Raw genomic sequence first — 26,346 nt, forward strand, 5'->3', positions numbered from 1 at the left:
TGTTCCCCTCTCTCTCTGCCCCTACCCTGTTCGTGCTCTCTGTCTCTCATAAATGAATAAATGTTTTTAAAAAAATAAAGTAAAAGGTGTTTTGTAAATTCTAACTCCAATTCCTAAGAATCTGTCACGCAGGGCCTTGTTGCACCAGTCAGTATTTGCAAATAAAGTGTTAATCGAAGGCAGCTCACCAAAGCAGTTTTTTTAAAAAAGATGGTCATTCTGCATTTCAATGTTCTTGTCAGCCTGAGTCTCCATAATCGTTGTATTTGAGGCTATATGTTAGGATGTTTTCATTTAAAAAAATAATAAGCAATGTTTGAATACTATATAGTTTGTTTAGGGTGCTTACATCAGCCTCGACCCTCGGATTTTGTCTCTCATCCTAACTCTAAGCTACATGATCCCCTCTTGAGGAGTTCGTGGGCAGTGGGAAGGGAAAGTGGGGTGTCAGTTCCGGGGGTGTCAGTTCTGTAACTTTTGTGGGCCGGTTGAGCAGGGCATTCATCGCCAAGCGCGCCCCAAAAGTTCTAGACGTTTGAGAGGAGCCCCCGGACTCGCGGGGTCCCCCCGGCGGAGGACCGCACGGGGCGGGGCGGGGCGGGGCGGGCTCGGGTTGCGGGCGGCGCGCCGGGCGCCGCGGCCCCACAGCGGGGCGGCACCTCCCTCCGAGAGCCGCGCGGGGAAGCAGCGGCGCGGCGTCCAGGCGGCAGCGGCTCCGGACGCGGCGGGGCGGCGGCTCGGCCCTGGGCAGCGCGGGGCAGCGCCGGCCGGTGAGTGCGCGCGAGCGGGCGCGGGGCCGGAAGGAGAGGCGGCGGGCGCGGGGTCTGGGCGCTGCGGTGCGGGGCCGGGAAAGGCGGACGCGGAGGTCCGGGCGCTCCGGTGCGGGACCAGGAAGGGAGGGCGCAGGGTCCGGGCGCTCGGCCGCGGGGCGTGGAGGAGAGGCGCGGGGTGGGCAAGGGCGGACGCAGGGCCGGGAGGAGAGGCGCGGGCGAGCACAGAGCGCTGACGGCAGAGCCACAGGCCGACCCCCGCTGGGGCTCTCGGTGTCGCCGCCCCGCTGGCCGTGGTCTTCGCTGTCTCTCCAGCTTGCCTCTCTGTGTCTTTTTGGCTCTCACTGCTTCCTGAAACTAGCAGACATCAAATGAGACTTGCCCACACCTTGGCGGTCTCCAAGCCCTGACAGCATAAAATGTGAAGACGCGCTTTCCTCTGCAAACGTCTCCCTGAATCTTCCCGCGCTGCCTCGGCAGCACAGGCTTCTTCCTAGACATTTGCGTCCCTTTGGTTGTAGCCCAACCCTTGGCTCTTCACACCTTCCCGAGCGCGCTCCCATTGCTCCCCAGACACTCTCAGCCCCGCCGAGGCCAGCGTCAAGACGCCTTCTCGGGTCTAGTCTGTTTGTGTCCCCGTCGGTTTTTAAATCTCAGTGTTTCCTTTCGCCTTCTCGCCGGAGACCCGGCGCCGCCTGCGGTGAGGCGCGGTGGGGGCTGCCCCGTTCGGCCGCCCGGGTGCCCTGCGAGCGGAGCTGGGGTTTCGGGGGGGCCGGGCCTCCCTTCAGCACCCGGCAAAGCCTGGCCCCTCTCCGCAGCTCCGTTGAAGGAATGAGCCTTACTGCTCTAAAATTTGGTAGTGGTGGCCTCCTGCCTAAAACTCGCTCCTGAACACCTGCCGTGGTGGGCGCACTGCCATAATAGTGGGCCTGATATTTCGGTCCCTTCAGGCTCCTGCCTTCTATTTAGGAAAGACCGTCGATCAGGAAATCGGTTTACTGCAAGTGACTGCCTCACGGAATGAGCTGTCCGGGCCAGGCGGGCGGGGGAAGCGTGCAGGGCCTTGTCGGTGGAGGTAGAGCTCGCCAGGGTCTGCCCGCTCTGAACGGAGCTGGCAAAGATTCTTTTCCTCACCGTGACAACTGTGTTATCAGCCTGGGGTCTAGAGTTGTTAAATCACGAATGAAAACTTAACAAAAATGGCAGTTTGGTGTAGGGGGGACATGGGGATTCAGCTTTTTCTTATCTGAGAACTGAATGTATTAGCTATAAAATGCGTAGTCTAAGGTAAACTTGGAAATAAAAGGGCAAGTTGGAGTACGAAATAGGAAGAGCAAGCCTCTTTGAAATGAAATTTGGAATAAGGTTTTGCTAGACAATCCTTCTAATGACTGTAGTATTTCTTTGTATACGAAGACTTTCAGGTGGGGGACCAGAGGCTGGAGAGAGACCTTCAAACTAATTTGCATGAGAAAAAAGCTTAGCGTGAGGAATTCGTAGGTAAGGTTGCTATGGCTGATACCTTAAGTGCCCTGCTGGAAAGCATTCTGGTCTGTTAGGTAACACCTGAAGCCCCAGTCCTGTTACGTAGCATTTCTTTTTTTTCTCACTTTAACTACTCTGAAACTATACAGAGTTACAAGTTCCTCATTAATTTATGAGCGATACCAAAGAATTGACTCAATCCAGCAAGTGACTTCTTCCCTGTAGGAGGCACTTTGCTGCAGAAGAATGGAAGATAGAGGAATTTTCCAGTGAAAGCCCCAGCAACAACAGTGGGCTGACTTGGCAGGTGTAGATGCAGGTTTGCGGTGCCTATTCAATTTAAATCAAAACCAGCTGAGTTTTCTAAGGCTGCTGTCAGAGAGATGACTGCCTGTGTTTTCTTCTAGGAGTTTTATAGTTGCAGGTCTCACATTGAGGTCTTTGACCGATTTTGAGTGTATTGTGTGTGGTGTCACACATGCTCCAGTTTCATTCTTTTGCATGTAGTTTTCCAACACCATTTGTTGAAGAGACTGTCTTTTCCCCTTTGTACATTCTTGCCTTCTCTGTTGTAGGTTGGCCACATAAGCGTAGGTTTATTTCTGGGCTCTCTACTGTGTTCCATTGATCTAGGTGTCTGTTTTTGTGCCAGTACCACACTGTTTTGATCCCTACAGCTTTATAGTATATCTTGAAACCTAGGAAAATCGGTTGAGTTTTCATCTTATTCTCTTTTTTTGATTTTTTTTAATGTTTATTTTTGAGAGAGAGGGAGGGGCAGAGAGAGACGGAGACACAATGCAGAACAGGCTCCAGGCTCTGATCGTGACCTGAGCCAAAGTGGGACCCTTAACCGACTGAGCCACCCAGGTGCCCTTCATCTTATTCTAAATGCCGTATTTGTCCCCCGGTAGCCCAATGATTTTGTAGTTTTTCTACCAATGCAGGAAGAAAATAAAAATCAATTAATTTATTGAATAAATGCAGGAAGAAAATAAATTAATGTATCAATTTCAAATAAAAGATTTTCCAGGAAATATAACTAAGAAGATATGTCCATTTTCCCCTAGTGTTTGCATTATCATTGAGTTAATAAACTTACAACCAACAACAGAAATAAGGAGATGATGATTTCCCTTTCCTTTGGTTTCAAACTAGTGAAATTGTGTACCAAAGAAGACAAAGTCAGTATGGATAAATATAGTTCTCTGGTGCTTCCCAAACTGTATTTCACTTAAGTTCATACTTTTGGAGAATAGATCCAATTTCATGAAATCCTTCAATTCTTCTTTTTGAAAGACCATTCCAGAGGCCAGTTTCATAAAATTTTTCATTGTAGAGACCAGAAGTCATCAACTGCATCATCTTTTCTTCATCTTCACCCTGGTAAACAACTGTATTCTCAGGAGGACTTTGGGGGGGTGACGGGTCTTTTTAAAAATCTGGCCAAAACTAAGGACTGTATCCCAGAAAAAACACACGCCATTCAAAATGTTGCATGTATTTCAGAGGAGTAAGCCCTCATTTTAGAATAGGGACACTGAATTAGAGGGTAGGCAGAGGGGGGTGGAAATGAAGCAAGGATAGGGGTCAGTCCACAAACTGAGTGGGTATAATTTAATTTACTTTGGAATGGAATAAATACCCGGCCTTTTTAAGTGTTCTGAAAGTAGGAAGTAATAATTGTATTATTTATAAAAGACTAAAGACAGAGTAGTCCTCTTAATTTTTTAGTTGATCAACATCAGCTTTTATCTTGAACGTTATGAATCTCATTTTTTAAAGTTTTTTTCTCATTAGTCTCAAGGAAAGTACTTCTGAAATTTTTCTCCCGGTACTGATGCCCCCATTCAGGGAAGATTCTCACTTACCAACTTTTGTAAACATGAATTGATGAGGATGGGAATGGTTGAGTTCAAAGTTTGAACTTGCTTTCTCACACACACATACTAGTGTTCGCCTTTGGGAAGGAGGTGTGTGTGTGTGTGTGTGTGTGTGTGTGTGTGTGTGTGTGTGTGTTTGCATTGCATAATTACCATATTTAGTATAAACCACTGTGATAGCAGGAGTTGTATCTTGAGAGAGAGTTGGCTGGTACCAGGAATGTAATTGACAGCATTAAGAAACATTTTGGATATAATTTCTTTCAAAGAACAAACCAGCAACTGCTGGATTAACTTTCCTTTCTTCTGTCCTAGGGCCGAGGAGCGAGCTCTGCCTTCTCCAGCTCGCAGCGCTACTAACCAAGGTTTCATTGAACTGCACCAGACCTCTCATCTGGGGACCCTGCCCCTGCCCTTCCCGCTGCACATTGGATTTGGGTAGGTAGAGGGCCACCTGGAACTAGTATAATGGGAAAGTGGGTCATAGGTAGTGTTGGATTTTACGTGGAGCACAGGACTTTGTAACATTTCCAGAGGCCTGAATTGTACACCACTATTTGGAAGAAAGGGTAAGTAAGAGAGATAATGCCAGGACCAGCACTGCTTACTCTGTCCTTTTAACTTGGATCAGGACTGGCCTAATTGATCCTTAGATAGGAATTCAGCAGCCTTGACCTCCCTTATTCTTGAGTGACAGCTGGGTGGTTGGTCACAACCCTGGAATGCCATCGATAGACCTTAATTGGCTGAGTAAATTGGTGGAGATCATGGTTTTAATCCAGGCTCTGCTCTTAACTAGGTGTGTGATCTTAGACAAGTTAACAAGTAAATGAAATTCTTCGGACATTAATTTTTTTCTGTGTCATATGGGATCAGTGATTCTCAACTACTAAGGTATAATTCTATGCATTTGAATCACAGGGAGAGTTTATACATACACATACACATACACACAAATACTGGATCAGAGATTCAGTTGAGTATGGATAAATGTAGTTCTCCAGTGCTTCCCAAACTGTATTTCACTTAAGTTCACGTGACCTTTTGGAGACTAGATCCAGTTTCATGAAATCCTTCAATTCTTCTTTTTGAAACACAGTTCCAGAGGCCAGTTTCAACTGGGTCAGGTCCAGATACCTCTCTTTCTTAAAAGTCCCCCCAACCCCCTACCAGGGAACACTAATGTCCAGTCAAGATTGAGAATCACTGGATTAAATAATCGCCAAGAATTGATTCTAAGATTGGGTTGCCTTAAGATAGAAAGCAGGCCCTCAAAATCCCCTTTATCCAGGGCCTGGCCCGGTATTACATACTCTCAGTGGTAAACAAGCCTAAACATGCCTTCCTAAGAAGCAGTCCACATCAGGCGATTTCAGTCTATTGAGGGAAGGTGCTGTGCCTAGGCACTAGGTCAGTGTTCCCACAATGCTTTGTGAGTCCTTAGCACCCGGTACATTTTGATGGACTGAACGAGGTGTAACTTTGCCTATCCAAGATGATTAGCTGTGCCTACAGGTCCCCAGAGACGATTATCTCTCTTCTCTGGATATCCATGCCAGTGTTCAATAGCCTATTGTAATTTTTTCCTAGAGGTGACTGTGACTGTAGGGGTATGGGAGAAAAGTGTCAGCAAGGGATAAAGATGATGACCTTGATCGTTGCTGAAATGTGAGCTTTCTGTGTCCAAACTGAGATAAAAAAAGTGATCCTCACACCTTCTCAGGTAGTTGTAGACTATCAAGTTACCAGAACTGTGGTAGGAAAAAAAGAGCATATTGTTTACCTTAAGCATTTGTGGGACCCAGTCTTGTTGCCATTACATTGGCAGTTCTGTAGGTGTTCACACTTTGCAAATTATTCTTAGAGTTAAAGGAGCAACTCATTAAATTGTAATCCATGAAATTTATTTCTATTTATCCTACTCTTTGTTTCCTCCTCCTGCGCTTCACATCCCAAAACACCTAGAAGAAGAAAAATACAGTGTGTACGTGTGACTGTCAGATCAGTGAAAGAGAAATGGACATGAGCTGGCAAAAGATGGAAAGGCATTAAGGAGGAAATATAGAACAGGGTAAGAAGGCCCACAGATTGCAAGGAGCAACACTTAATTTCTTTCTTTTCTCTCTGCTATTGGACTTCTAGTGGCTCCAAGTTTATTCTCAAGCTTTCTAAAACTTAGGCAAATCATTGTATTTCAACTGCTATGTGTTGGAAAATATGAGCTTGTGGCACATGATTCCAGAACGATCCCTGCCGTCTTCCAAACACAGCAGATAGAAGGGTGCCTCCATAGGTGAATTGGCAGCTTGGACATACTTGGTCTAATCCATCACTGGCCAATCCCAAGGCCTGAGTTAATTCAAACTAATGTCTTAGTTGGGGAATACATTTTTTTTTCTGGAGTGGAAAGCTACCAGCACCAGAGTTCTTTACCTTTGTGCTGTAGAAGAACTGCCCTTACCAGGTGTCAAAAATTGAATGCAGACCTCCAGAACCAGCCCGGCCCCCACCTCTCCATCTACCTACAGCTGGTTGCATCACTGCCATTAAAAAGAAAAAAAAAAAAAAACTTCTAGTATTAGAGTCATTTTTACATGTTTATTGCTGATCGTTATTCTCAAATATTTAATAATGGGCACATGCTATTTCATTATTTCATAACTTATTCTTTACCTACTTCTTAAATAACTTAAGATAGGAGTATATGTGGGCCACCTGACTGGCTCAGTTAGTGGAGCATGTGACTTCTTTTTTTTTTTTTTTTAATTTTTTTAACCTTTATTTATTTTTGAGACAGAGAGCATGAACAGGGGAGGGTCAGAGAAAGAGGGAGACACAGAATCGGAAACAGGCTCCAGGCTCCGAGCTGTCAGCATAGAGCCCGACACGGGGCTCGAACCCACGGACCGTGAGATCATGACGTGAGCCCAAGTCGGACGCTTAACCGACTGAGCCACCCAGGCGCCCCAGCATGTGACTTCTTGATCTCGAGGTTTATGAGTGCACGCCCCATGCTGGGTGTAGAGATTACTTAAAAATAAAATCTTAAGGGGTGCCTGGGTGGCTCAGTCGGTTATGCATCTGACTCTTGATTTTGGCTCAGGCCGTGATCTCAGGGTTTGTGAGATTGAGCCCCATGTGGGGCTCCGAGCTGATGGCACAGGGTCTGCTTGGGATTCTCTCTCTCGCTCTCTCCCTCTCTCTCAAAATAAATAAACATTTAAAAATAAATAAAATAAAATCTTTAAAAAGATTGGAGTAAATGTACTAGAAAAAGATGGGTTTTGTCCTCATAACTTAAAACTTTAAGTAAAAAATTATTACTAAACTCAAATGCCCAGTTATATGTTTAAGCATTTTTCCTCCCACAAACCTATATTTTTAAATTTTATTTATTGGTTTTGACAGGGAAAGAGAGTGAACATAAGTGGGGAAGAGGCAGAGAGAGAGAGGGAGAGAGAGAATCCCAAGCAGGCTCTGCACAGTCAGCTCAGAGCCTGACGCAGGACTCAGACTCATGAACCATGAGATCATGACCTGAGCCGAAATCACAAATCGGATGTTTAACCGACTGAGCCACCCAGGTGCCCTACACAAACCTAATTTTTGAAGTTAGCACTGTTAGGGTTGTTCTGGTCTTTAGGATTATCTTTAGCTTGCTCTTTAAATCCGTACTCCCTCAAAACAATTAAATGTCGCAAGATAATTAGAAATGATAAAATTTTCTTAACTAGTCCCTGCTTGAACACTTTTAACAACAGTCTCCAAAACTAGAAGGGATTTTTATTTCTTCCTTCCTTCCTTGAGTCATTCATTCAACAAATGTCCAATGAATTCCTGTTACATACCTGTCCTCATGTGGCTTTCATTCTCATGAAGGAAAAAGGGAAGACAGACAATGAAGTAAGGTACAGTGTCGGTCAGATGGTGATGAATGCTGTGGATAAAAATAAAGCTGGGAAGAAGGTAGTGGAGAAGTTGGTGGGGCAGCTTTAAAGATAGGGTAGTTAGGCGAAAAAGCTTCACCTGAGGAAATGATGTTGCTCACAGACCGGAAGGTGGCGAAGGAGAAAGTTCTGAGCTCCCCAGGACGGGACCGTCCTAGCCAGCATCAAGGCCTTGAAGCAGGGATGTGCCTGGCACACAAGATAGCAGGGAGGTCCGAGTGGCCAGAGCAGAGTGACGAGGTGGGGAGTAGAAGGAAATGAAATCACAGAAAGCAGCGGTAGTGGGGCAGGAGCGTGGGAGAATGCTGAAGATCATATGGGATACTTACGGGGTGATCTGAAGGTGAGGTGTTTTACTCTTTAGTGAAACTCACAGCAGCCCTGTGATCTGTTTCTTCTATATTACACCCGCTGGGTATTCTCCAGCTTTCCTTTCCTTACCAAATCAGCCCCTACCCATTCCTTCCTTCATGATCCCTTTCTCCCCAAGGCTGGCTGTGGAGTGGAATTCAGCCTCCCGTTCTCCTTGCTTCTTGCTCGGTACCCTGCAGGTAAGGCTTTTCCTTCCTTTTTAAAGAACGACCTACTAGTTGCTGATGAATAAAAACTGCCAGGTAATACCAAAACCAACAATCATGAGAGTAATCAATGAATTCATACAAAATATATTGTGGTTTAGACTGTAGACCAGGCAGGAAGTGGTTGCACAGCTGGAAGGCTGAATTTAGCCTGCATGTTTTGTTGGGCATGCACATTGTTCTATAAATATTTGTGTTGGCTTTCTAACATTTAAATCTTGATAAAGCTTTGTTAAGATGTAGTTTCAAGTTCTCTTAAAAATTGGATGTTCTATTTATATGGAGTTGGAAAATAGGCCAAACTAATCTGTGGTGATTTCACAGGTATCGCAGGGATTGACTAGGTAGGAGTGTGAGGAAAATTTCTGGGTGACGAAAAGGTTCTATTCATGGGGAGTATGGGTGGCTCAGTCAGTTAAGTGTCTGATGCTTGGTTTCAGCTCAGGTCATGAGTTCAAGCCCTGCATCAGCTCCTCACTGCGAGTACAGAGCCTGCTTGGGTTTTTTTTTCTCTCTCTCTCTCCTTCTCTCTCTGCCTTTCCTTGCTTGTGCACTTTCTGTCTCTCAAAATAAATAAATAAAACTAAAAATGCATATATATTACTGGGGCGCCTGGGTGGCTCAATCGGTTGAGCATCTGACTCTTGGTTTCGGCTCAGGTATGATCTCACAGTTCATGGGTTTGGGCCCCACATCGGACTCTGTGCTGATAGTGCGGAGGCTGATTGGGATTCTCTCTCTCCCTCTCTCTCTCTACCCCACCCCTGCTCGTGAGCTTGCTCACTCGCTCGCTCTCTCTCTCAAAATATATATATATATATATATATATATATATATATATATGTTGTCAAATAAAAAGGTTCTATTCATATTAGTCTGAAGTGCATGGTAGAGCTCATTAAGCCATAAGCTCAAACTGTATGTGATTTGAACCTAAATATAAAGAAAATTTTTTACTGGAAGCCAGTCTTCAGCAAGAGCTGAGTAAGGGCTGACCACTTTGGGTCGGCACGTGCTCTCTAGATCGGCACAGCCTCACCTGGTTCATTTCAGTCATTGCCATGACCTACCTGACCCCTCATGTGTGATTCCCACAGCGGACTCCTGGCAGTTTTGGTTTCAGCTATCAATGGGGAGCACATCTGTAGGGGGCCTGGTATGTTTAATTGACAGTGGAGAAAATGTGAAGCATGTAATAAAAACAAACCTGATAGCTTATATCAGTCAAGCAACATATCCACATCCATCTCTCAATTAGTGGTATTTTCAAACCTAGGGTTCTTAGCGGTCTCTGAACATGACTGTCACTTTTCCTTTAAATGCCAAAGGTCTCCTGTGTTTGCAAGATGCCTTCTCTGAGAAGATAACAGAAAGTCCCCTTTACTCCCATTATGAACACTTAGAACTAGCTTTTATGACATTTGCTACAAAAATAATCGTGTGTACTGTGTACATATGTGTGTACCATGTATCTATGCATTTTATGTTAAAATTTAATAGTGTGTAGTATTTTTCCTAGAAGGTACAGATAAAAATAAAATTACCCACAATTTCACCATTTAAACATAATCTCTATTTACAGTTTTGTGGTAAATACTTTTAAATCCTTCTCCATATGTCTATGCATTTTATATTAAAAAATGTGTTTGATTGGAGGTGCCTGGGTGGCTCAGTCAGTTACGCGTCCAACTCTTGATTTTAGCTTAGGTCATGATCCCAGGGTCGTGGGATCGTGCCCCGCACTGGTCTGAGAATGGAGCCTGCTTAAGATTCTCTCTCCCTCTGTCTCTCAAAAAAAAAAAAAAAAATGTCTGATTGATAAAATTTAACACACATCTGCTCATTTTGCAAAATGAAAAAAAAAAAGGCTGTAAAATTGTACAAAGAATAGGAAGAACTCTGAAGAGAATGAGATAGATGTTTGGAGGCAGGTGATCGATGAAACAGAACTAAGTATCACTGCTAGAACCACCATGGGAACAAGAGTGACCTTTTGAAAAAGAGCTCAGGGCATGGGTTCAATAAGGACACAGCAGGCAGCAGCAGGGGGCCTTATTGCAGGAGATTAATGGAAATTCTTATGCATTCGTTAAAATGAGCCTGTGCTTCTAATATGAGTTTAGTGTTATAGATAAATCCTTTCTCTTCCTAGCACTTGGAAAGATGGGCCTTAGCCTGCAGGCCAGCTCTTACCTCCTCACCCTAACGTCAGGTGAGCAGTGAGTAAAGGCGAATGTGGTACACAAAGGCTCCTAATCACCATTTTGTTCAGGGGATGGTCCTGTGCTGGAAGCACTGGATATGTGATGGTGGATCAAACCCAGGAAAGTTAATCAAGTCTTTAATTTAGAAATATAAACGTAAATGTAAAACTAAGAATAACCTCACATATGAAGCAGCATTAAAAAAAAAAGTTATTAATGCCCGGGGTGAGATCATTCATTTAAAATAGCTTTTTAAAAATCTGAGTACCCTCAGAGTGATTAAAAAGATATTGTTTCCGTATAACAAAAACAGAATTCTTTTAAGAGGGAGCAATCAGAAAACAGACAAAGATCTCAAAAATTTTTTAAATGATTATAAAAAAAAAACTTATTAGAAGGACTAATGGGTCTGTGGGTTCGAGCTCCGTGTCGGACTCTGTGTGGACAGCTCAGAGCCTGGAACCTGCTTAGGATTTCGTGTCTTTCTCTCTCTCTCTGCCCCTCCAGTGCTCATGCTCTGTCCCTTTCTCAAAAATAAATAAAAAACATTAAAAATTAAAAAGTTTAAGAAACAATGCACAAAATGCACAACAAAATGTCAAAGAATACAGAATACAAATGCTAGAAAAGATGAAAAAACATAGAGGAACAGTCCAGTAAGTGCAATATCAGTCTATTGGAGCTCTAGAAAAAAAAAAAAAAAAAAAAAAAGGAGGGAAAGAAATTGACAAAGAAATACCAGGAAAAAATTCCTGAGTTAAGGAAAAGTATGAGATAAAAAGGATCCATCAAGTGAATGGAAAAAAATATCTATACAAACATACAATCATAAAATTTCAGAGTCAAGGATATAGAGAGGCTCCTAAAACTTTCTAAAAAGAAACATGAAGTCACTTAAGATTGACATAAAGCTTCTCATCAGTGAACAGGATACTAAAATGTAATGAAGCAATGCCTTTAAAATGAGGGAAAATGATTTTGGACTTAAAGTTCTCTTGCCAATGAAATTATCAATTAAGTATGAGGATGATATGAAGACATTTTCAGACATTCAAAGACTCAGGCTTTTTACTTCCAACTACACTATCTGAATCAATTACCTAAGGATGTGCTCCATCAAAATGAGGGTAAAAAGTGAGAAGAAGGAAAATGTGGAATAGGAAAGAGTGTAACTCCCTAAGTGCAATTAAAATAAATACTAGGCTGGCCGATGTGTACCAGTCTTAGAAAGAAATTAATACAGATTAGGTCAAGTAGTGAGCTCCAAGAAGAATAACTTTAAGAAGAACTAAGTAATTCCATTTAATAGAACCAGTAATGAACAATTTTCGCATAGTTATAATGGACTTCTAGCAACATGAAGGACTAAGCTGACTCATACAGACCTCCCTTCAGTACAAACACAAAAATAAAGGGTAAAACACAATTAAATGTTTAAACAGTAAACTTAAAGACTACCAGAAGAATGCATAAAAATGTTTTAATTTTTAAAAATTGTTTTAAGTTTACTTATTTATTTTTGAGAGAGCACAAGAGTGCGAGAGCATGCAGGGGAGGGGCAGAGAGAGAGAATCCCAAGGAGGCTCCACACGGAGCCCGATGCAGGGCTCGAACTCACAAACTGTGAGATCATGACCTGAGCCAAAACCAAGTGTCAGACATTTAACTGACTGAGCCGCCAGGTGCTCCATAGAAAAATGTTTTAAAACAGCGGTGAGTGCAGGCTCATACTCAGCACAACCCATCGGAGAGTCTCTGTGGGATATAGACCCCCAGGTGTAGGCATGGGGTTGTACATTCAAACCTGGAAAGAAGACATGGCCTCAGGCCTAAAGAAGTAGGGAACCACCCCTTCTCCCATTTAATATGAGCTCACTATTTTAAAAACCTCCTAACAACCCTAAGGGAGTATCACCAAACAAATGGAAGAATCTGCCTGGTAAACCAGTAGATTCTTCTTCCATTTTTACTTAAAGTTCAGAACTTCTTTTAAATTAAAATACCTGTGGCTCAAACCTAAGCACCAGTTGGAATTACTGAGCTTTTTTACTCCAAAGAAGATTCTTGTGAGTATTAAGGATCTTTCAAGTGTCTCAGTTGGAAAATAAATCTTACAGTTTATCAATTTATGGAGTCACAGCAGTTTAGTGCTAGAGAGGATTTGGTTGTTTAATGGAATTGAATAATTTTTCCATGGCAGAGTGGTTTTGATCAGTATTTCTATATCGAATAAAGTAGGATGGGAATAGAGTTCAATAACCAGAGGATGTGGACTCCTAATGGAGCCTAGAGCCTGCCCTTTGCGGTCCTATAACACCTGGTTCTTATTAACCTCTCCAGTTTCATCTTCCGTAACCACTCAGAATACAATTTCTGTGAACATTCGGTGTTAAATTTTTACCTTTCACTTCTCTGTGCAGAATCACCTGCCCTTGCTTTTGCCTTCTACCCATTATTCAAGAGCTGCTTCAAATCCAGTCTCCTCTCTGAAGCCTTCCTTGACCCTACTCTTGCTTTTTATGTGGTTGAAACCACCAGGCTTCATATGCAGCAAATCACAAGTGGGAATACATGCCTATAGTTAGTATATTTTAGATAAAATTAGATAAACATTTTGGCATGATTAATCTAACAGTCAATGAGGCAGCATTGCATAAGTGCATGGCTTCTGAAATCAGGAGACCTGAATGAATCCCATCCTGGCTCTTCTTACTTCATCAGAATCCCAAATACATCATCTGAAAAAGGTGGATAATTCTTACCTCATGTGGATGCTGTAATTTGTTAACCTCACAGTCTCAGTGTTAAGTGCTGTAGTCATGCCCAGCTATTTTTGTGTATAAATAAGCTGACATAAATGTCTACCATTTGTGTTATTTTAAGTCAACTAGTAGTTTTTATATACTCACTTTGTAAGTTACCCAGTACTTAAAATGAGTATTAACGTTGTTTAAAGGTGAACTTTTTTTTATTACCATCACACACAAACTCACACAGATCAAAGACAAAATCTCACTTGTAATAGCCAAAATTTGGGAGTAGCCAAAGCGTCTAATAATAAGGAAGACTGTTAACTAAATCATTGCATATATTAGAAAATATTATGTAGCCGTTAGAAATTATGCTTCTGAAGTTTATTGACCTGGCAAAACGTTTATGATCATCATGTTAAGTATAAAAATTTTAATGCAAAACTATTAAGACCATATCCAGCCATGTAAATATACATTATACACGTACAAATAAATGCATTTATGGTATACATTTAATATGTACTATTCATGAGAAAAATGGAAAATTTCCCAATTTCCACTGTGCTCCTACATTTTATAATAAGGAAAAAAAACCACAAGATTTATATTGTTCTCATTTCCTAAATGTTGATATTTCCTTGCCGACAGTCTCTTGCTCCCATTCCCAGAACTTTCTGTGTTCCCCTATATGCTCTATCATTTCATATGCTTCTACCCACCTGTAGGAAATCCTTAAAAGGATATAAAATGCTGCAGAGACATTAGATGACAAGGTTCCTGAGGGCATGTACCATAGCTTATTGATCTCTAAGAGTAGCCAACTTGGATATGACAGCCAAACATGGAGGTAGACTGTAGAATCATAATGAATGAATAGATGGAGGCTCAAGGCATTGAGAAATGGAGCCGGTAAAAGGAAATAAGTGTAACATTGATTAAAAAGGTAATAAGTATCTTCTGAATACCTTATTCTAAGTGCTTTATAATTCTTACATTAATCCTTAGTGCATCACTGTTAGGATTGGCTGGACAAATGATACAATATCCATATAATGGCATGTTATGCAGCTGTTCAAATAACAAAATAAAGGGACACCTGGGTGGCTTAGTTGGTTGAGCATCAAACTCTTGATTTCCTTCATTGCTGCTAAGGTCATGATCCCAGGGTTGTGGGATTGAGTTCTGTGTCAGACTCCACCCTCAAGATTCATTCTCTCTCTCCCTCCCTCCCTCTTTCTCTCTCTCCCCCCCTCTCTCCCCCTCCCTCCCTCCCTCCCTCCCTCCCTCTCCCTCTGCCCCCTCACCCAAACATGCGCTTGTGTTCTCCCTAACACAAAACAGTGAGGAAGCTATTATATACTGATATAGAAAGATCACTAAGAGATGTTGATAGTGGAAAAAGCTAGGTGTGAAACAGCGTTAAGCATGCTACCGATCATGAGAAGACTGTTTTTCATGTCTGCCTGTGTAAGATATTTCTGGAAAGACACAGGAAACTAAACACTGTGGTTGCTTCTGAGCAATGGAAGTGAGACAGCACTTCAATATTTTTTAATTTTTTTTTAACGTTTATTTATTTTTGAGACAGAGAGAGACAGAGCATGAGCAGGGGAGGGTCAGAGAGAGAGGGAGACACAGAATCTGAAACGGGCTCCGGACTCTGAGCTGTCAGCACAGAGCCCGACGCGGGGCTCGAACTCACAGACTGCGAGATCATGACCTGAGCCGAAGTCAGACACTTAACCGACCGAGCCACCCAGGCGCCCCTCAATTTTTTTAATACATGACTTTTTGAGCCATGTGACTAGATTAGTGATTCAATAAGTAAAAATAGAGGAAAATCATTATCCCAATTTACAAATAAGTAACCTAAAATTGAAGGAAATTAGGTACCCTGTCCACAGTAGTCATCATAACAGTCGTACTTGGGGCACCTGGGTGGCTCGTTTGGTTGAGCAACTGACTCTTGATTTTGGCTCAGGTCGTGATCCCTGGGGTTGTGGCATTGCGTTGGATGCTATGCTGAGCATGGAGCCTGCTTAAGATTCTGTCTTTGCCCCTCTGATCCTCCCCCATGCATGCACACATGCTCTCTCTCAGTGTCTCTCAAATAAGATAAAATAATAGTAGTCATACTTATTGAACACTTACTATACGCCAGGCACCATGATAAGTGCTTTAGAAACATTTTCTAATTTATTCCTCTCAGATCTCTATTGAAGTTTTATTCTTTCAATATTATAGCTGAAGAATCTGAAGGAAGCAGAATTTATTTTCCAACCCAGGACACTTTTGGAAGTAATAATTACTCTGGGACAATAAGCATAAGCCAAGACATATGGTCACTCGACTTAGAGAAGTCAGATAACGTGCCAGATGTTCTATCATGATGGCAGAATCAGAACTGGAACAGTGGTCTGTGTGACTCCACAGCTTGTCCTCCTACCTGCCATTTACAGATAAGCAAATGAAGGCACAGAAAACTTATGTACCTCCCTCCCAAAAAAACACACAGCTAAGTGCCACTTCCAGCCTCCAAACACAGTCCTTCTGAATCCAAAGCCTACCAGATGCTGCGTCTCTGGATAGAAATCTAATAATCTTTTGACAGAGGAATTTAAGAGGAGTGGGTAAAAATAAAAGAGGAAAAGGAGGGGCAGAGCCCCAAGCTAAGTACTCTGGCGACTTTGGCCCCCACCACTCAAGTACACCGGAGAGCAGTCAACAAACGTCTGGGAGTCTGCTGCATCCTGGGGTATATGCTACATGTTTCAGAGACAGTGGTCCTGGCCTCACAGAGCTCACAGTCTACATTCAGGACGAGCTTGCATAGATTTTAGGGTCTTTGGCTCTCCTTACATGCTGGCCACTGCAGTTAGTCAATGATTGTTAAGGAGGAAAAGCAGATACTATATACTGGTCCCAGAAGTATAGAGAAAAGGAAGCAACTTTTTCAAATCGCTTTCAGGAAAAGTCTGATAAAGTCATAAGTGAACATTTTTCTTCTGGACTGTAAGTCACAAAGTCTTTTTTATATGCTATGTCCATTATAGAAAAGTTTATGCCCTGGGAAGTATAGAAAGTTTTCATAATAAGTAACATTTATTTTTGTTGGTTATTCATGCTGATGCCCATAGAGAAATTATGTTGAAAGATATGGTGAGTTTGGGTATGTGGTTGCACCCTTGGAATGAAAAGGACAACTATAAGCATTAGAACTAATTAGATTGTGTCATTAATTATATAGTTAGAGTTATGTAAGTTGATTACTTTGAATAGATGGATACCCTGAGACTGTCTCTCTTCTGATGCCTCCAATCCACAGTGAAGAATACTCATTCACTTTCACACTTAAAGAAAAGCACTATTGAGCTGGTGTGGGGGAGGTGTGGAGTGAGGGGTTATCTTAGTTTCAGACAACTGAATCCATTCTAGCTAAATCCAGAGATTTGATTGGCATTTTGAACAAACTTGCCAAATACAGTTCTCAGAATGTTGTCGCTGGAAATATTATTTAGGGATGAGGACACTAAGACTCAGAGAGGCAAATTGTTTTTCTATATTCATTTAACAAGCATTTTTGAGCCCTAAGTAGCCATCACTGAACAGAAATCAACAGTGTTGGGTTTCTGCTTACAGTCTAGTTTCCCACCAGGTTCACCAATCTCCCTCCATGAGCTCAAAACAATACACATTCCAGAATTACTGAAACACAGTCTCTAAAGGACCTAGAAGTCTGTGGTTTCAAGCTCCCTAGGTGACTGAGACATACTTCCAAGTGTGGAAACTCCTGATTTAGTTGGTCCTGTCATAACAGTATTGAATGGCTCAGACGCTCGAAATGCAGAACTAGAGCTGGAACTGACCCTGACCTCCATTTTGGAGCATCTTCCACAAAACCATAGTGAATCTCCGTTACCGGCAAGCAACTAATTCTTGCTTTTAGTTTGAAGTCAAAAATGTTGCTGCTGCCTTGTTATAGTTTGTATTATAAACATCTGTGCCTTTTAAATTTGGTGACGACTTTGAACAGGAAACAAGGTTTGTGTTTTGAGAGAGGTTTTGGAGAGGTTACCCCAACGTGAGTATGGATGGGTCTGTTTTCTCACCTACAAAAGGAAGGAGTTAAATTGGATCATCTTCAAGATTACTTTCAGATCTAGAAATCTATGATGAAAGATGTTCGAAACTGTTTTTAAATCCCTTCTTTCACAGTTGTGGAAAATGGGATTTGAACCCCTAGGTCATTTTGCTTTTCTGCAATGAGTATTTTTGTTGGAGGACCTGCCGGAAGGTTTGTCCCTTTAGACCGTCTTAGAAGTGACTTTTCTCATGTAAGGGTTTGGGTAGTTTTACAGCTTGGTGATTTATATTGCAATCAGCACACTGGAAGCTCATTATCTGTCAGATAAGGGTCTGGTCATTTGATCTGCTCATGCTGGTTCCTTGGTTTCTTTGCCACTCTTCTGATAAGGGGGCTATCGATAGCCTTCATGGCTTTAATTATTTAATCGTTATTGATGAGCATTAAAAGTTCCCCAAAAGGACAGCCTCTCTTTATAATACCCTCTTCTCCTGTCCTTACCCTTCCCGGCACTCCTTTCCTTTCCCAGGTAAGAAAAAAATGCCAAACAGATATAGCTAGGAGACCTGTACTCTAGCCAGGGTCCTAACACCTCAAAAATACTTGAGAATCCCCTCTTGTCTGTGTCTCTTCCTAACCTACAGAGTGTTACAGTTGCCACATTTAGCAAAGAAAATAAAAGATACCCAAAGCTGAGATAAAGAATAAAAATGTAATGTAAGTATGCTCTATGCAATATTTGGAACATACACTAAAAAAATTTGTTGCTTGCTTGACATTGAAATTTAGATATCTTATATTTTATTTGGTAAACCTATAGAGAGTCATACCCTAATGCTTTCCTAAATCCGTCTAATGTTTTGAGATCTAACTTCCTTGGAGATTTGCTCCTAATTTAAACCCTGAATGAAATGCTTATAACAAATAAGACTGCATTTGCATGAAGCTTAGCAGGTGTTTCATGGCCTGCCTACACAAAACTCCCTCTTGTTTTGAGAATAGAAGAATAGAAAAACCTAAGCAAGATATTTTTCTGTTTTGTAATTTTTTATTGAATATTTCAAAGACACCCATGAGCAAAGACACTAATAGAATGTCTTGCACACAATTTATGTACACCTTGTTCAGTTTCGTTTGTTTGGGTGTGTGTATGTCTATTGCCATGCCATAAGTTGGTGGTTTTGAACTTCAGCTGTGCATTGGAGTCACCTGGAGAGCTTTTTAAATCCTCAGTCCCTGCCTGCCTCCCAGACCAATTAAATCAGAATGCCTGGTGGTAGAGTCAGATCAGACATCAATAGCCGCCCAGGTGATTCCAGTGAGCAGTCAGGGCTGAGAACCAATTCCCTAACTGAAAATGGCAAATTCAAGGAAGTATTTTTCCTGCTACATCATGTCCTAATATTTCAAATTCATCTCCAAAATTATTTGGTACACTTTTCAGTAAGTATATTATATTATACCATGTTATATTCATTATGTTATGTTGGATATTAAGGCATAGCATACATTGTATTATAAAGATTACTTCTGAAAACATTTCATCTGGCTGTAATTGTATCACTGATTCATTATTAATTATTAATTCATAGTCCTTAAAGTGTATAATTGGCTTTTGTGTCCAAATATTTCTTTGTGGTTTTCTTATGTCTTTTTCATATGTATTTCTCTGTCCCTCTCAGATTTTAAACCAGTGGTTCTTTACTCCTTAAAATAATCTTAGGATGCTTTTTTTTTTTTTTTAATGCCTCAGCCCCCTTCCTAGAGGCTCTGCTCTAATTGGTCTTGTATAGAGCCCAGGATTTCTTGTCTGTTTTAAAAGCACCTGAGGAGATTTTGAGTTTAGGCAAAGTTGAAAGCCATATTTTTTTATATGTCAAATACCCACCTACCCAATCATCTGAGTCTCCTGGGGAGCTTTTAAAACACACACGTAATTGCCCTGATTGATAAAGTAGAAGGAATTTTGAGATTCCAGGACCAGGAGAAATGAGGCATTAACAAATGGCCTTCAGAGTAATGGGTGTAAATGAAGAATCCTGTCAGGGATAGCCAAAGGACTTTGGAGAATAAGGATAAGAAGATCTAATATTTTAGAAATATTTTATTTCATCTTCTGTGTTTCAGTGTAAGCCTATTCTGTTTCTCTGAAGTCTCAGAGAAGGCCATCACACATGGGTACAGCAAGGCATGACCACACTCACACATACTGAATGCCCATCGTCCAGGCCCCACCCCTGGAAATCCTAACTCAGGAGATTCAGAGGGAGGCCCTGACATCAGTACTTTCAGCCTTCCCCAGACCCTTGTGGTGAGTGGCTACGTTTGGTCCCACTAAGTGTACATGATGCAACAGCCTTAGATACGATCATCACAGTTCATCCCATTGACATCTGGGCAAATTGATTTTGGGGAACAGTAAAATCAATGATAAAACTGGGTTTTTGCAATAGGGAGAAAAAGCCTGATTCTTATTAGACCTCCCTCAGATCTACCTGGTCTTTTTCTCTTTGAGTGGCTCTATGAAGGAAGATATAACCTTTCTGAAATAGAAGAGAAGATGACTAAGGAGGAGGTGTACAGAAAAATTAATAATAATGATACATTTTAAAGCAGGCTTCATCTTCTATAATACGAAATAACAGGAAGCATGACCTATATTATCAACAGTCATGAACACCAATCCAAAGATCTTCCTCATTCATCAAATACTGAGTACCTGCTAAGACAGGGACTGAGCTAGACCCTTGACTTTCAAGGTATGGTCTCGGGAATTACAATTTAGAAGAGACCAATAATTATAATCAGTGGGAGAAAAGTGGAAAATTACACAAAGTAGTGAGTATTGACCCAGTCTTAGGGGAAACTTCAGACAAGCAGAGGACAAAACGAGGCTTTTGAAAGCTACAATGATTAGGGTTTAGGGAAAATGGGAAGAGAGTGAGGGGGAGAAAACAGCGTTTTCCAGAGTGAATGGAACTCTGCAGTGACACAAAGGCTTAAAGCAGTGCGGTGCGTTGTGTGAATTCCAGATGGTTCTACAAACTGTCCTGTCATGTTCTGGAGGAGTTGGGGCAGGTGGAAGGCAGAATGGTTGCACTGATCTAGGTCAGACTCCACTCATACACATCAGCCCAGTCGTTCTGGGATATTATGAGTTCCTAGAGTCGCCATAAAAAATTAGATGGCCAACCAGCCTTGCTAGCCTAAAGCAAAAAACATATGATCTTTGTCAGATTCTGCTGCAAAATCCTCTTTCTCCAGACTAATCTGTTCATGTCATCCTTATTGGTACTTGGTTGCATTTGCTGTTAGATTTCCTTTTTATTCTAGACTGTGGAATTTTTAACCTCCTTGGACACAGGCATTTGTTTTTGGATGATGTTTTGTGGGTGATCACATGAACCTGAGTTCAGTGTGAATTGTAATTTCAGTTTGGTGAAAAACTTTGCATCACGCAGGAATTGTATTGACCCACATCAAGAATTGCCCCACTCTCCTGTTGTTATCACATAGACACCTGACTGTTAACTCATGCCAACTCCCGTCTCCTCTGCTGTTAACTTCCTTCAGTTGGGAACATTGGCTTCCGTTGTTTTGTTGTTCACTTAATTTTCCATTATAAGGTGTACAATTGAAATATATAGACAAATACAAAGAGTCATGTAACAAACACCCATTTACATATTGCAAGACTTAATCAAATCTAAATGTTTTGCTCTATTTGCACCAATTCTTTCTACAAACTAAAACATTATAGATACAGTTAAAGTTCTGTCTCTTCTGAGTCTGACTCCCCTTCTCTCCAAAGGAAACACCATCCTGATCTTAGTGTTTATCATTGCCATTCATGGTTTTATACATTTTCTACATACATGTGTCCATAAACAACATGTAGTATTGCTTTATACTTTTTATTTTTTTAATTTTCTTTAACGTTTTTATTTATTTTTTAGACAGAGAGAGACAGAGCATGAATGGGGGAGGGTCAGAGAGAGAGGGAGACATAGAATCCGAAACAGGCTCCAGGCTCTGAGCTGTCAGCACAGAGCCCGACGTGGGGCTCGAGCCATGGACTGTGAGATCATGACCTAAGCTGATCCTATGACCCTTAACTGACTGAGCCACCCAGGCACCTCGCTTTATACTTCTTAAAATTTTGTTTATATTATTGTACCCCTGAGTATCTATCCGGGCCTTGCATTTTTATCAAAAATTAAGTTTTTGAGATTTATTGATGATGACACAAGTAGATTTCACTTTTTAAAACTACTTTATAGCATTCAATATATGACTATACCAGTAGACATTTGCATTTTTTTCTAATTTTTCAATATCATAAAGCTGCAGTAGACATCCTTGCACACGTTTCCATGCACACAAATATATTGGGTATATATATATATATATATATATATATATATATATATATATTTATTGGGTATATTATATATTGGGTTTTTATATATATATATATTTATATATATATATATATATATATATATATATAAATCAACCATCGTAATTGTCTCACACATGACAGCATAATCATGTGTGAGTATTCTACCATTGCACTGATGTTTTCAACTTGTAACTTTTCACAGGAATTTTCCTCATGGAGATGTATAAGCTTCAGTTCTGAACCATAGGATAATTTAAGGAGTAATCAAATGTGAGTACAGAATTGGAGAGGAGGATAATATGCCTTCAAGAAACTTGGGTTCAATTTAAGGACTGATCTTGCCCCTTTTTCTGTTTCCTTGACATGTAAATGGGTCACTATCCCCCTTATATGGACTGAGAGCCAACTGAAGTATTTAGCCACTGAATTTAATGCGAGCTTTTGTTAGAAGTACACACATTACCAGTTATTGCCTTGGGAGGAAATAAGTCTCATATGTTTTCATAGTGATTTTAACTTCATTTATTTGCTGTTGCTAGGTACTCATCCATGTGTTAGGTGCTCTGGGTTGTCGAAAGATGAAGTCGTCAGAAGAATTTACAATCCCACGAGGAAGAGATGCTTAGGAACACAATCAGTAGGATTGTGGCATCTGAAATAGACTATTTTCTCCCTTAGTGACACTCAGGAAATGCTTGTCTCCTGCTGTTGATGAATAATTTCGGAGTACTATGGATCATGCTGAAGAAAATGAAATCCTTGCAGCAAGCCAGAGGTACTATGTGGAAAGGCCTATCTTCAGCCATCTGGTCCTCCAGGAAAGACTTCACAAGAAGGACAAGATTTCAGATTCCATCGGGGATAAGCTGAAACAGGCATTCACGTATGTTGTGTTTTAACTTTTTCCTTTATTCTGTCATTATGAGAGAAGCAAGGTCAAATGTATAAAGAAAATCTGGTGCCGTGGAGAAAAAACAAAAAGTGAGCACTCAGGATTTGCAGAACTGTCCACATGTTCATTCAGGGATAGTATTTGATTGAACCCAGGCTTCATTATGTATTTCACCCTATTTGTTAAATTCTGATTATGCTTGCATCTGTTTAATGGTTTATTTAAACACCCGGCTTTCCCATACTCCAGCACCTTCCACACATCCACCTTTTGCCTTCGTCTCTCAGGAATGTTCCAAACTTTTTTTCCACTCTGATTTCTCCATTTGGCAACATCCTGAATCTAAATCCCAACCTAGGCTGTCAAGGACAGCATCCTATGACTCTTTGTTTTGGAGACGCTTTCACAGCCATGTTGCAGGCCTGGGAACAGTAATACATGTGTGCCTCTCAATAGCTCCCAAGCTTCAAAACCAAACCATTCTAGACCCTTGGGACCACACCTCTGTGCTCTGTGTTCATGTAAGCTTCACAGAGACCCTCCGCTCTAACTATGACCATCAGGAGAGTTTTAAAATGTATACCCTGGAGTCAGACTCTCCGAGTTTTAATCCTAGTCCCAACCACCTACTAGCTGTGTGCTTCAGTTTCCTGCTGTGTAAAATGGGGATAATAATAGGACTTACATCATAGAGTTACTGGGGATTAAAATCCATTAAGATATGCGAAGTGCAGGGGCGCCTGGGTGGCTCAGTCGGTTAAGCGGCCGACTTCAGCTCAGGTCGTGATCTCGCGGTCAGTGAGTTCGAGCCCCGCGTCGGGTTCTGTGCTGACAGCTCAGAGCCTGGAGCCTGTTTCAGATTCTGTGTCTCCCTGTCTCTGACCCTTCCCTGTTCATGCTCTGTCTCTCCCTGTCTCAAAAGTAAATAAAACGTTAAAAAAATTAAAAAAAAAAAAAGATATGCGAAGTGCAAGGCACGTGGCAAACAGTATATAAGCATAGCTATTGTTAATACCTTAATGTTCTAAAAAAAGAGTGTGGCATCTAATCTAATTTGTTTCGCTCAAACTCATGACTGTTGCCATAGTTGCCCCACATTTGCTTCCAGTATCTTCCTAAACCTGATAATCAGATGCTTTGGCCACTAAAGACATTATTATATAAAGTACCGTGCGTGCTGTAAGAGTACATTGTCCTTTGAATGGAATAAATTGCTTCCTTGTCACCAGGAGGACTTGGGGCTGCCAGAGTGAGGGAACTCATCTGTCCATGCTCTTATTCAGTAATGTCTTTGATGATGGACATAGAGTGGGAAAAGGACTGACCGTGGCCCGGAGCATATTCATGTATCAAAATTAATTGAACTACGTAGGGACTAAATGCAAAGCCTTGGTTTTATCCACCTAATCAAGACAACCAGACACAGAATCCACTACTATACTCCAGTGACAAATGGTGTTTTGAGTTTTCCTAATCAAAGATACTAAAGCACTTCAAATACATATTCATAAAGCTCATAACACATACATGTCCTTCATTTTATAAGGAAGGGGGAAACTAAATGGGTGGGCCTGCTGGTCAATGGCTCCACCTTCAAAAATTGACCGAAGCAGTAAGTAATTCCCCTACTTTGATTTACACCAACACAGAAAGTACATTTAGGATGTCATCTATTAAAATAATAGCTTCCAGGGTATCCCCATTATTTCAAAACTAAGTTTTTCTTATTTCTCATGGTAAGTTGTAGAGCATTATCATGGAGCCAATTCAGATGTTTCCATTAAAAAAAAAAAAAAAAAAAAAGGTTGCAAGAAGCTCTTGTTGTTTCTGATCTCCCCCAAGTGACAAGGTCGTTCTTAGCACCAAATGTGAATTTGTCCCTATTGCGCCACAATATGAGGAAGGGAAGACACCGTGGTGTGAATTTGGTGGAAATGTTCGTCTTTTTTTTTTTTTTTTTTTTTTTGGTCCTCCCAGATGTACTCCTAAGAAGATACGAAATATCATTTATATGTTCCTGCCCATAACTAAGTGGTTGCCCGCGTACAAATTCAAAGAGTATGTGTTGGGTGACTTGGTCTCAGGCATAAGCACAGGGGTACTTCAGCTTCCTCAAGGTCAGTAGGTATATTTATTTCTTTTTGTTGTTTCCCTTGCTGTTATCTCTTCAAACAATTGTTGACCTGTTTTCTGTTTAATTTCATTATGATTGCAAATTCATACTTTTATCATATCATTCTAAAGGAATTTCTCGGGGGCGCCTGGATGGCTCAGTCAGTTGAGTGTCCAGCTTCACCTCAGGTCACGGTCTCACAGTTTGAGTTAGGCCCCGCGTATCGCTGTCACCGCTGTCAGTGCAAAGCCTGCTTTGGATCCTCTGTACTCCTTTCTCGCTGTCCCTCCCCACCGCTCATGGTCTCTCTCTCTCAAAAAGGAATAAACATTAAAAATAATAATAAAATAAAGGATTTTTTCAGAAATAATTAACCCTTTAAAATCCCAGAGATAGTAGTTGTAGAATGTAGTGATACTACTTTGCAGATCAGGACCTTTCGGAACTGACTGCACATGGCCTACTTCTTGCTAGGTTAATCAGTTATTCATTGAACACGTTGTTGGGGTTTTCTTTTTTAAGGTTCTTGACCTATAAATCCATATTCTAATTACAAAGGGCTGGGATAGACTGAGTTCCTCTACGTCTGTGTGATTTTATATGTGATATAAGAATTTCAGAAAATGCTCATTTATTCATCTATTCACATGTTTATCAAGCATCTGCCTGACCCTCCTTTTCCTTATGAACTAACCATTTGATCAGGCAGAAAGACATCAAACAAATAAAAGCACATAAAAATTTGGGGGTGCCTGAGTGGCTCAGTCATTTGAGTGTCCAACTTTTAATTTCGGCTCAGGTCATGATCCCAGGGTCATGGGATCGAGCCCTGCATCAGCATGGAGTCTGCTTAGGATTTTCTCTCTCTCCCTTTGCCCCTCTCCCTGCTCGTGTTCTTTCTGTCTCTAAAATTAAAATTAAAAAAAAATTTAAAGGCATATAATTTTTTAATTACAAATGATGTTAAACACTCTGAAGGAAAATACAGAGTGCTGGAAGATAATAATAGGGGAACCTAACTTGAGTAGCTAAATCACAAAAAGTTCTTTAAGAGAGAGAGAGTTGAGCTGGGTCCTGAAGGATACTTGGGAGGCAGGTAAAGAATGAGAGGAAGTGCATTTGAGGCAGCAGGGATAGTATGTGTGAAGACACTTAGGAGAAGAATGGAGTATTTGAAGAAGCAACTGAAAAGCAGCTTGCTAGGGGTGTGGGGGGCTAGGGGACGGTGGCCAGTG

At 41.3% G+C, this 26,346-nt stretch overlaps 1 protein-coding gene across 1 annotated transcript in view; it reads left to right on the forward strand.

Moving 5' to 3' along the window:
- Positions 1-4,503: 4,503 nt before the first annotated feature.
- Positions 4,504-26,346, forward strand: part of SLC26A5 (solute carrier family 26 member 5) — a 50,115-nt gene continuing 28,272 nt past the window's right edge. The window contains exons 1-4 of the mRNA XM_007083931.3: positions 4,504-4,576; positions 22,309-22,376; positions 22,785-22,989; positions 24,976-25,115. Of these exons, the coding sequence (XP_007083993.2) occupies positions 22,838-22,989; positions 24,976-25,115 (292 nt within the window). The 5' untranslated portion in view covers positions 4,504-4,576; positions 22,309-22,376; positions 22,785-22,837. The remainder of the gene's footprint in view (positions 4,577-22,308; positions 22,377-22,784; positions 22,990-24,975; positions 25,116-26,346) is intronic.

The sequence above is a fragment of the Panthera tigris genome, chromosome A2, assembly GCF_018350195.1.
Source record: "Panthera tigris isolate Pti1 chromosome A2, P.tigris_Pti1_mat1.1, whole genome shotgun sequence".
Lineage (NCBI taxonomy): Eukaryota > Metazoa > Chordata > Mammalia > Carnivora > Felidae > Panthera > Panthera tigris.